Genomic DNA, 11,347 nt, shown 5'->3' with positions numbered 1-11,347 from the left:
GAGCAGAGGCCACTGGGCAGCCCCTCCTTTCCCAGCCTGTACTGCTGGGGCAGATGCAGTAGGCAGGGGCTGCTCCTGGGGAGATTCCCGGGGTTTCCATGAACAGCTTTGCTCAGACGTGCTGGTTTCAGACCGAGGGGCCCATCGCACTGCTAGGCGGTGGAAGATGCTCGGGGTGGGGCAGCTTTTGCTCTCCCATGCCCCTGGGACTGTGTAGTGTCGTGCCTTTCCACACACACCCCACCATGCTTGTTCTTTCTTTCCCACACAAGGGGCATCATTAACCCGGTGGGTGGCACCAAGAATGCCCGGACAGCCCCGCTGCAGTGCGTCTCCGTGGCAGAAGGACACACCAAGCCTGTGCTCTGCCTGGACGCCACCGACGAGCTGCTTTTCACTGGGTCCAAAGGTGTGTGATGGACAGAGAGGACATGGGGGTTGCTGGCCTACAGATGCTATGGGAGCAGGTCGGCACAGGGGAATAGGTGAAGTGCCGGGCACTATGGGGATGGTTTCTCTTGGGCCTCTCTCCTGTCCTCAACGTTGAGCCTTGCCCTGCACTGCCCCGGTGCTGGGTCTGGCTGGCTCCTTTCCTCTGGCACTGGGTGGGGGTGTGCTCAGAAGGGGTATTGCCCCCAAGCCACCATGCCCTCGGAGGGACCCTCCCCCCAGCTTGACACTCTTGGGCATGTTCCTCCTCCCACAGACCGGAGCTGCAAAATGTGGAACCTGGTGACAGGCCAAGAAATTGCTTCCCTCAAGGGTCACCCAAACAACGTGGTTTCCATCAAGTACTGCAGCCACACGGGGCTGGTGTTCACTGTGTCCACGTCGTACATCAAAGTGTGGGACATCCGGGACTCGGCCCGGTGCATCCGCACCCTCACGTATGTGGCAGGCGGGGACCCTGGTCACTCTGGGCATCTCTGGCTTTGCAGAAGCCAGTCCCAGGACCTACTGGGGCTGGGGACACAGGGCCAAGTACCAGCTACTTTAGTGCCAGTTTGTAGCACTGCATCCTTAGGGAACAGGGAGGATGGGAGGGAGCTTGGGGTGAGGGGATCCGTGGGGACCTCCTGCAGCGAAGGCTCAGGGTAAAGAGCTTTGAAGAGATTTGCAGCTACTTCTGGGGGATGGCCAAGAGAGCCAGCAGCTCCATAGAGGAGAGACAGCCCCCAACAGCATCATGGCTGCGTAAATCACAGGCTCTCCAGTGGGAAACTCAAATCTTTATGAGGACTTTGAAGACAGAAAGGAGCATGGGACAGGCTGTAGCTGTGGTCTGCCGGTCTGGAGCAGGGCTCAGATGTTAGGAGAGTATGGCAGGCGTGGGTTACCAGCTCGCTCCAGCATAGAGCTCCTTTCTCCATCCAGCCTCAGCTCATCTACCTTGGCCTGAAGGTGCTTCTCCCTTGGTGCAGAGGCCAAACACCTCTGCCTCCCTGTGCTGACTGCCAGCACTAGCCAGCTTCTCCTGCCAGAAGCAAAGAGGAATGGGAGGAGCGAAGAGCAGCCCTCAGATGGAAACCAGGGCAGGATGCTCCATGTCATGCACACACCTGACATCCTTGGCTCCCTCTGCAGGCAGGGCACAGGCCTAGGGGACAAAGGTCTTGTTGATCCCATTGGGTCCAGAGAGACGGTGATACCTCTAGGGCCTTTCCCTGATGTGGGACCCACCTGTGCCAGCCTGGAGCCAACAGCCTCATGCGGTTCCTCAGTGGGGCCTTGGTGGCTCTGATCTCTGCTCATCTTCCCCCCTTGACCTCTTTCTCCCTTAGATCTTCTGGACAGGTGATCTCTGGGGATGCGTGTGCTGGGACCACCACCCGCACTGTGACCAGTGTGCAGGGGGAGCACCAAATCAACCAGATTGCTCTCAACCCCACTGGCACTATGCTCTACGCTGCCACTGGTAACTCCGTCCGCATCTGGGAGCTGAGCAGGTGAGGGGGTAGTGCTGGGGTGGGCAGGACAGCTCATGGATGCTGAGTGGACACTGTCTGCTCAGAGGGGCCTGAAATGACTCCCACCAGGGCAAGTGAAAGCCTTTTTAGCAATGGAAGTTGCCTGGAATAAGGACTTTCAGGATGCTTTCCTATGAGTCCCGAGGTGATGAGCAGCAATGGAGCTACTTGGGGTGGGGGTTTTGTCCGTGAGCTGGGCAGAGCCTAGGAGAAGGGGGAAGATGTGGGATGAGCAGCAGTACCCCCCTGGTTTTGCCCTTGTCCCCCTCCCTGCCAGGTGGGCACTGGGCTGCTGACCCCTTGCTTGCAGCCTAGGCTCTGTAGCCAGATGTAGACATGCCCTGAGGCTGCCTTCCTCCCCCGGCATCCCTAGGAAGAGGGGTGTCCCTGCTCACAGTCCCGCAAAGGGAACAACCCCTACTGGGAGGCTCCAGGGCTGTGGGGGTCTCTGCCTGGGAGAGCCCCTTGGAGGAGCTTCGGCACCCGGGAAGGGGCTGGCTGACCCATGTTACTGAACTCAGGTTGCAGCCCATTGGGAAGCTGAGTGGCCACATCGGGCCTGTGATGTGTCTCACGGTAAACCAGACGGCAAGCAACCATGACCTGGTGGTCACAGGCTCCAAAGATCACTACGTCAAGGTACTGTCCTCCTTAGAGCGCAGACCTCTGTGTCCCATAGAGAAGCCCAGATTGGCAACGCCTAAGGTCTCTTCTCTCCTCCTGAAATCTGAGTCCAGATTTCTGTTTTCACCTCTGCATGTGGGTTTTTTGCATATCTCCTCACCCCAAATCTTGCCTTTTGCTTGGTCCATAATACAAATGCACCTTTGGAGATGGATTTGTATTTCTCTCATCCCTTGGGCTCTGTGGCTGGTACTTGCATGTTATGGCTGACCCAGATTAGCAGCTCATCCTGTTCTGCTCGATTCTCCTTCCCAATACAGATGCTTTGCACCTACTCGTTCACAGCTCCAGCACAGCCAGAGCTTGCCCCTCCCTTTTAGGTTTTTGCTGGTTTTTAGCAGGTTGAATTGGAACTGGCACCATGTGAGTCAAGAGGAATGGTGAGATGATGAGGGAGGCAGGATCCCACTCTTCTGACAGCTGCAAGCTGTTAACTTGGCTCATCAAGGTGTGTGAAAGCTCACCATGAGTAAAATGCAGCAGAATGGGGGCTGTCTCTGGTGGCAGACCTCCCCTGATGGTGGCAGACCTCCCCTGATGGTGGCAGGACCCCCGGCAAGACCTCGACCCCAAAAAAGCCTCCACTGGCCAATGCCCAGTCCCCTTTCCAGCATCACTCTGGGTGCCCTGAGCCTAGAAAACGGAGGGTGATGGCCAAGTTCTCCAAGAGAGGGTCACCTCTGTTTCCAGTGCCATCTGGGGTCTCTCACCCACTGTTTTTCCCCCAGGTGTTTGAGATTGCTGAGGGCATGGTGGGCAATATTGGCCCCACTCACAACTTTGAGCCCCCTCACTATGACGGCATCGAGTGCCTGGCCATCCAGGGAGACATCCTCTTCAGCGGCTCCAGGGACAATGGCATAAAGAAGTGGGATCTGGAGCAGCAGGAACTTACACAGGTCTGGAGGGGAACATACCGCACAGGTCCTCGGGGTAATGTGGGGCAGAGGAGTATTGCTGCTGGGGGTCAGCAGGACCTTTGTTCAGGGACCTGGTGCCAGTGTCCTGCACTGAGCTAACCAGGGAGGGCACTCCCGTTCCTGGGAATCTGTCAGTGCATGTGCGAGGTGGCTCTGTACCCCCATAAGTTTGTGCTGTAGGGCACTCAGGATTGCCAGCTCCCCCGGGCACACAGGCTGCAGCATCAATTGCAGTGCTGGGTACGGTGTTCCTCTCTGAAGACAGGATTGTTGTCTCCTGGCCAGGGGACAAACCAAGCCCTGACTTTTGAATCCATCCTCTTGGCCTCCTAACTTTGCATCACTAGTCCCATGATCCAGATCAGCCCCAGGGCGACAGTGAGGATCTGAGCCTCCCAGGTTGGGTGCATGAGGCTGCTGGTGGTGCTGCAGATGAGGTTGGTCATGATCTCCGCTCTGTGCCCGTACTTACAGCAAATCCCCAATGCCCACAAAGACTGGGTCTGTGCCCTGGCCTTCATCCCCGGCCGCCCCATGGTGCTGAGTGCCTGCCGAGGAGGCATGATCAAAGTCTGGAATGTGGACACCTTCACCCCAGTTGGGGAGATCAAAGGGCACGACAGCCCCATCAATGCCATCTGCACCAACTCAAAGCACATCTTCACCGCCTCCAGGTGAGCCCTGGGCTTTCTGCTCCCCAGAGCCCCCGGGAGATGGGAGACCCCTGGGTTGAACTGTCATCCCCGGGCCTGGGTGGGTTTGCGCTCAGTGGACAGGGAGCAAGGAGGGAGGGAAGGGGGGAGTCTCACAGCTTTCTAGTCCCTCCACTCCTTCATCTCATCTTGCCCACCTTAGCCTGCCCCATGACACGACCTGCCCACTGCAGTGCCAAGAGCTATTCCCCCGGCTGTCCCCTGCCCATGCTCCAGTGATGTCCCGGGTTATCCCCCACGCAGGGACCCCTCTCCCCTGGGGCTGGGCATCCTCTGCTGCTCTCGGGGAGCTCTTTGGCAGCAAGACTCTGATATCCTCTTTTCGACCATGTCCCTTTTCTCCCTTCCTTTTTCTCTGTCTCTCTCTGTCTCTCCTCCTCCCCACCTCCCATCTGTGCCACAGTGACTGCCGGGTAAAGTTATGGAATTACGTGCCTGGGCTCACCCCTTGCCTTCCACGACGCGTCCTTGCCATAAAGGGCCGTGCTACTAGTCTGCCTTGACCCTCCTGCTCTTTCTGACTCTCTTGCTCATGCACTCTTCTGTCTTTTCTTTCCTTTTCTCTTTCTCTCCATCTCTTTCTCCCTCTGTCTTTCTCTCTGTTGCTTGCTTTTGCTCCTCTATCTCTCTTTTTCTTTCTTTCTCTCTGGTCTGAGCTGCTTCTTCACGGTATGAAACTATTTTGCGTTTTTCCCCTCTTGATGATAAATCTTTGCTAGAAGTGACTTGCCCCTTTGTCCCAGCCATACCCCTGTGTTGTTTTGGTTTGCTTTTTTTTTTTTTTCATTGCCGAGTGCCCACATCTACTGTGGCAGCTCCGTGGAAGCCGTGGCTTGCATGGATGGTGGGGTGGGAGTCAGCAGCCACCCCCGAAGCAGCCCAAGCCCTGGGGAGACCAAGCACAGCAGCTCCCTGCGGTGTCACTGCTTTGACCTAGCTAGAGCTCATTCAAGGGGTGCAGGAGTCCTGTTGTCGAGGTCAGCCCTGGAGGTCACCATTTCCCTTTGTCCCCAGTTGCTGCCAGTGGGGTGAGCTGGAGGCTGAGCCCCATTGGGCCTGCCTGCCCCCCAAAACGGATTGGGCAACCTCCTGCCAAGAGAAAAGAGCCTGGAAGTCTTGTGGGCTGCATGCTGCCATGGGCTGGGGGTGGGGAGCGTTTCTCCTTGCAGTGGCTCTCTGCAGCGTGTCTGAGGGCTCCTGAGGGAACCCCTGGGTCACGCCATCCCTCTCCCCTTTGTTTCTCAGCGACTTGACAGTGAAGCTCTGGAGCGGGAGGAGGTTACCCACGGGGTCAAACTAGGAACTGCAAAAAGACTGGAAGACATGACAGGAGGGTGAAGGTCGGGGTAACCTCTCCCTTGCTATCAAGACCCTGTCATCTACAGGAGCTCAGCCCAGGGATAGGGATTTCCTTGTGCCTGACCCAACGGGGTGGACTATGTCCCATCTGGTACTTTGAGCACTGCCAGCGCCTGTGAGGAGGCAGCTCCATGGGGCACCGTCAGCTCCACCTTACCTCCTGCTGAGATTTCTTGATGGTTTTCCAGTGACCAGGAAATGTTTCGTCTCTCTTCTCACCCACCCTGCTGCAATGTCTGCTGGGACTTCTGGGGGTCAGAGCTCCTTAGCTCCTTCTTAGAGACCCCCAATTCCCTCCTGCCACCATGGGCTCATGTGGCCTCCACCATGATGTGCTTCTTCTGTCCCTGTTGGCTCCGGGGCTGGTTCCTGCAGGAGTCTTTCTCCACTCCATGGCCAAGAGGACATTTGGTGTCTGCTGGCCAGGACCACAGCATAGAGGGGCTGCTGCTTTGGAAACGTTACTCATGGGACAGCCGCTCTACTGTGTGGGTATGCAGAAGGATTTCCAAGTAGTTGCATCATTCCCCATCTACCTGTCCCCAGCGATTGGAGGTGTTCACCTCTGAGCTCCTTTGCCATGGAGGTACGGCAAGCCTGGGAAGATCTCTGTCAGGCAAATTCTAGACAAACCTGCTGCAGTTCCCTTCGAAATTCTCCAAACCCCAGTCGTAAACTCAGCTGACCCACGGCTCTCAGGCTCTTCTCCATGTGCCCACCCTGCCCTGCAGTGGGGAAGGGAAGGGCTGCTTAGCCCTGCTCTTGACACCTTGGCCCTCAGCAGGTGTTTTGTGGTGGATTCCTGCATCATGTTAACCCCCTTGAGATGGAGAAACAAAGCAAGAATGGAGGTTACAGGGCAAAGAAGCCAAGGCTGGATTTGTCATCCCTGTGGCCCATCTTGTTTTGCCATCACTAGGAGCTGAAAGCTGTAAATCCTTCACCCAGGCTTTGCTCTCAGCCCTCTATCTGGGAGGGGGCTAGTTCAGGTTTGGCCGGTCGGCCCCCAGGGATCTGGGAGCTGGAGGGGGCCCAGCAAGGCATGGAGCAGCCAGAGGAGGGGACAGGATGGAGTCAGCTGTGCCGGGAGCAGGGTGAGGAAGGGGTTGCACACACTGGTCTTGCACAAGTCCCCTGATTCACTCCATGCTTGAAGGACAATCCTGCAGTGGATGATCTTGCACAGTCCAATCTCCATGAAAGGCTGAGGGCTCTGTCCAGGAGTGTTTCCCCAAGGGCGCAGCTTCTCCAGGCTCCCTCCTCCCTCTCTCCTGTGCAAGGGGCTGGCAAGGGCCTGGTCTCACACTGGAGCTTTCCTCCATCTCTCCTGTAGCCCACTGACCATCCCCTGCTCCGTCCTGCCCTGTGCCTGGCAGGGCTTGTCATGGGATGGCCAAGGAGACCCCAGGAGTGGTGCTCTTGCCTCACATGCTCTCACTTCCCCTCTGTCACAGAAGAAGCAGCATTTGAACTCAAATTTAAGGATTTCTCCACATGATCCCACCAGCACTGAACTGGGATCTCAGAGCCCAGGGGCTCCAGGACCTACCCCATAAAGCACAGACCATTTTCCCTCTGCTTTCTCCAACCATGGTGACCCGTGCACCAGCCTCAGATCATTTGCCACCAGCCCTCATTAAAACCATTCCACGTGGAGCGTGGGAACTCCTCCACATCTTGAAAGGCAGGAGCATCTCTATTGATTTGATGGGGGGGGGTTGCCTTCTGAGGTGAAAAAACCCCATCCTGCTGCCTTGCCTTGGTGGAGGGTGTGATGGCATGTGTGGGTGTGACGCTGCCTTTTTTTTGTGACCAGTCCCTCATGATCATGGCCGAGCCCGGCACAGCCCAGGACCGGCGGCTGCATCAAGGCGAGGAGCCCTCCTGCCACAGCTGATGGAGAAGTGCCGGTGCCAGCAGCTCTGGGCTGTGCGCCCCACAGGACTGGAGGGGGCAAACAAAAATGCACGGGGCACCGCAGCCGCCAGAGGAGAGCACAGACTAGAGCACAGAGGTAGGGGGGCTGGAGGAGGTGTTCCCCTCCAAGCCTGTCTTGGAAAGGGTTTCCCTGCTTATTCCTCAGCTGGTTTAACCTTTGCTTGGCCAGAGGAGGGGAGGGGGGGTGGGGGGTGTGTTTGGCTGGCTGTAGCCAGGTGTACCATGTGCATCAGTGTCTGCACCAAGATCTGCCAGTGCCTGACCTGAAGCCCCTCGCTGCTCCTTGCTGAAGTCAGTGAAGGGACCTGCTCTTGGGGGGCTTGGGGTCAGACTTGCCTTGCCTTTTGCCACGAGTTTCTTCCTGTGTGTAGGCTGCTTAATTTCCTAGGGCTGAATGGCCAAGCCTGGATGATGCTGAGCATCCACCTCGCTGCTATGTCCAGCAGCACGTTGAGGGGGCTTCAAGGCTTTCGCAGCCTGCAGGTGGAGGGAGCTGGGTACTGTGGCAGAGCAGCAAGTGTCTGGAGGGGGGGGTCTTGGGGGAAGATGGTTTCACCAGCATAGCTCTGTGTGTGTGTGTGTGTGTGTGTGTGTACGTCTTAGTATCTGTGTGGGTTGGTATTTCCCATGCAGGAGAGCGTTTCTCGGGTGTTGATCTGGTTTAGCTACCTCACGGTGCAAGCTGGGTGCTGTCATCATTGGGTTTTGTTTTGGGGATGGGGTGGGGAGTTTGTGTTTTTAGGTTTTTCTTCTCTTAATTATTGTTATTGTTATGGCTTTGACACTTGAATTCATCCTGGGGACACGTGGCCTCACCCCCACCTCGCTGCATGTCTGAGCCGCCTCTCATGTCCCCCTCCCTGCCTCCTCCTGGGCAGCACAGCAGGACCAGCATCCCGCTCTCCCCTGTGCTCCCAGCTCGCACCTTTGCAGTGGGATCCCCCAGCTGAGTCGCAACACTGAAATTTTGCTCCCGTTGCTGGTGGGATGCTTGAACTGAGGCTCGGTGGTGTTGCCGTTAGTTATTGGATTGATTTGCAGCCTGGAAGTGGTCCCTCTTGTCCCTTTGAAGGATGGAAAGGGACCTCTGAAAGTCTCAGGTCAGCCTGTATTCCTGCCTCTGCTCTCACAGATATTCTCTGTGGATGCAATGAAGCCCTTCTTGTTTGAGAAATGTCCATGCAAAGCACATCGCTGGAATGGGCTGGTCCTAGTCCCCATTTTCCAGAGCCTGCTGTGATTCAGTGGCAGCCTGGAGCAGCAGGGAGCTGGTGCTGTAAAAGCCTCTGTCCAGGGTGGGGGGTGGTCTGTGAGAGAAGCTGATTCTTGTGTGTGATGTTTGATTTTTCACCCCCAAAACATAGTTGAATCTAGATCCTGTCCCAGGCACTGAACGTAAACCAGGGTAACCCTGGAGCCCCCAGATTACCCCCTACTCGAGGCTGGGGAGCTGACACAGCGCTGTATCCCGTTCCCCTGGCACAATGGGGTTTGGGAAGGGGCTCGCAGCTCTGAGCCACGCTGTCAGTTTGGTGGGACAGGTTCCCCCAAACACTAAAAAGCACAAGGTCCCAACATGCAGGTGGGTCTAGCAAGGGCGGCCCCTTGGGCTCTGGCCCTTCAGAGCTCAGATTGTGGCCGTGGGCGTGGACAACCAAGGTGGAGGTGGGGCTAGGGATGATGGTGAGGGCTGTTTGCCTGCCGGAGGAAGCAGGTGAGCTGTTTCATCTTTTTGCACTGTGCTGGGGTGCTCCCCTGGGACTCAGGACTTGCACTGCTGCATAGCTCAAATCCCTTCTTGTGGTCTCTGAGCCCCTCTGCCAGCCCCTCCATTGCAGGGACAGTTCAGAGCTGTCTTCGCACCATGCACCTCATTCTGCTTCACCCTTGGGTGCCTCAGTTTGTGCCAAGGGTGTGATGATACCTGCAGTCCAGGGGAGGTCCGTCCCTTCCTCAAATCACTAGGTGATGCTTTTGTCCCCAGGCCCTGACTCTTGCTCCGTGGGTCTCCTCCCTCCAGCACACAGGGGCCAGCTCCAGCCTTTGCTGAGGGTGTAGTGCTGGCCTAGAGCTGAGCTTTGCACACAAGGGGTGGAGGTGACTCAGGAGCCCAAAAGCACTGGGCCCCCAAATCACTGTGAGCCCACCCAGGGAGCCTGGGCACTGCCCCCTCCCTGGCACCCATAGCTCTTATGGCACAAAAGGACGGGCTGGCAGTGCATCTTTCAGTCTGGCCAGCTGCGAGGAGCTGGAGCACCAGGGTCCTGTCCCCCCCCCAGGTACGTTGTTCCTCCACAGCACCTCTGAGCACAGCTGCTTTGGGGTCTCGTTGCTGCCTCCTGCCTTGGTGCTGCAGAACCAGTGCCTGCTCCCCAGGGTGCTCTCCCAGTGCCCCTATCCCAGTCCTTCCCCTGTCCCATGCTGGATGGGGTCCAGGTACGATCCCTGCAGAGCACAGGGCTCCCACTTGCTTTTCAGCAAGCTCACTGGGGCTTTGCTCCGTCCTGCAGGCTGCACGCCCTCCCTGAGCCCCCTTCACCCTCCTGGGGAGGGAAGGCGACCCCTGGCCCTGGCCCTGGCCCCTCCATGTGCTGCATGGTGCTTCAGCTGTAACTGGGAGGGAGCCCAGCACAGCCCTGACCGCCCCCCGGGCCCTGTCCTGGCCTCCTGGGCCTCGCCCCCAGAAAAGCACAGCCCTGCGCCTTCCTCCTGCCCCCGGGGGCTTGTCCCCTTGTCCATAACAGCTCTGCCCCTGGTACCTGCCAGCTGTTCTGCATTCCCCCATGTCCTGGGACCACCCCGTACCCTCCAGTCCAGCCCTGCGGCAGGGCTTGGGCAGCTGCAGCGTCGCGTCGCCTGCTCCGTCACCCCTTCCCGCTGCACAAGTATCGCAAATAGCAGGTGCCTTTTCTTCCTCGGAGCTGTTTTCTAGAGGCCAACTCTTGTCAAGGCTTTTTTTTTCTCTGCTGGGTCATGCGGCCCAGCCCAGTGGTCTAGGTTTGTCAGAGGACAAGGCGTGTACGTATATTTTATACCTTGATGTGTTCCTGTAAATAGTGTAAGTTATTTCAGTCTTATGATGTACATGTTTTTTCAATGGCTGTGTTTGTTCCTTGCCTTTTTGTCTTCACAAATAAAATGTACTGAAATGAAGTGACGGAGCAGAGATGGCTTTGAAGAGGGGAAGAGCTGGGAACCACCTGTCCCATCCTGATGCACCTGGCAAAGGGGCTGGGGGACAGGCTGGGTGAAATGATGCTGCTACAGCCCTTCTGGCCCTACCGTGTGTTGTGGGAAGGTGACCTGTATCTTTACAGGCACTGCATCCTCAGGCAGAGGGGCAGATGCAATTGCACTGGGGGAACCTTGAGGGGCTGAGGTGGAGGAAGCACAGACCCAGCGGGGCTGGCTCTGCCCCTCTCTGCTGGTGAGGAGGAGGAGGGGAGGAAGGGGTCCAACCAGGCAGTCCCAAGCCAGAGTGGCAGCCAACCCCCGCAGAAGTCAGAGCATCCTCAACCCTGCAGCATCGCATCATCCCCCCGAGGGGCCCCCAAGCTGGCAGGGCCCTGGTACTGCGGAAAGGTGCTGTGGGGAAGGGGCTTGGGTGCCTCCTGCCCGCGGTGGTTGCCCACACCCCTGCCCGGTCGCACGCCCGTCAGAGCACCCCCCTCTCCTGGGGCTGGGGTCTTGGGGGACACGGGCTCCCTGGGGACACCGGGCGCTCGCCCATCCCGTGCTGGGGAGCCGCCCAGCTGGCTGAGGGGAG

At 57.7% G+C, this 11,347-nt stretch overlaps 1 protein-coding gene across 1 annotated transcript in view; it reads left to right on the top strand.

Moving 5' to 3' along the window:
• KIF21B (kinesin family member 21B) overlaps positions 1-5,584 on the top strand; it is a 30,037-nt gene extending 24,453 nt beyond the window's left edge. The window contains exons 32-38 of the mRNA XM_009320383.1: positions 273-409; positions 707-887; positions 1,782-1,946; positions 2,489-2,606; positions 3,380-3,550; positions 4,046-4,245; positions 5,530-5,584. Of these exons, the coding sequence (XP_009318658.1) occupies positions 273-409; positions 707-887; positions 1,782-1,946; positions 2,489-2,606; positions 3,380-3,550; positions 4,046-4,245; positions 5,530-5,584 (1,027 nt within the window). The remainder of the gene's footprint in view (positions 1-272; positions 410-706; positions 888-1,781; positions 1,947-2,488; positions 2,607-3,379; positions 3,551-4,045; positions 4,246-5,529) is intronic.
• The last annotated feature ends 5,763 nt before the right edge of the window (positions 5,585-11,347 follow it).

The sequence above is a fragment of the Pygoscelis adeliae genome, unplaced genomic scaffold (assembly GCF_000699105.1).
Source record: "Pygoscelis adeliae isolate BGI_AS28 unplaced genomic scaffold, ASM69910v1 Scaffold343, whole genome shotgun sequence".
NCBI classification, from domain to species: domain Eukaryota; kingdom Metazoa; phylum Chordata; class Aves; order Sphenisciformes; family Spheniscidae; genus Pygoscelis; species Pygoscelis adeliae.
Note: the sequence above shows the minus strand (reverse complement) of the source record. Positions and strands in the feature narration are given on the sequence as shown.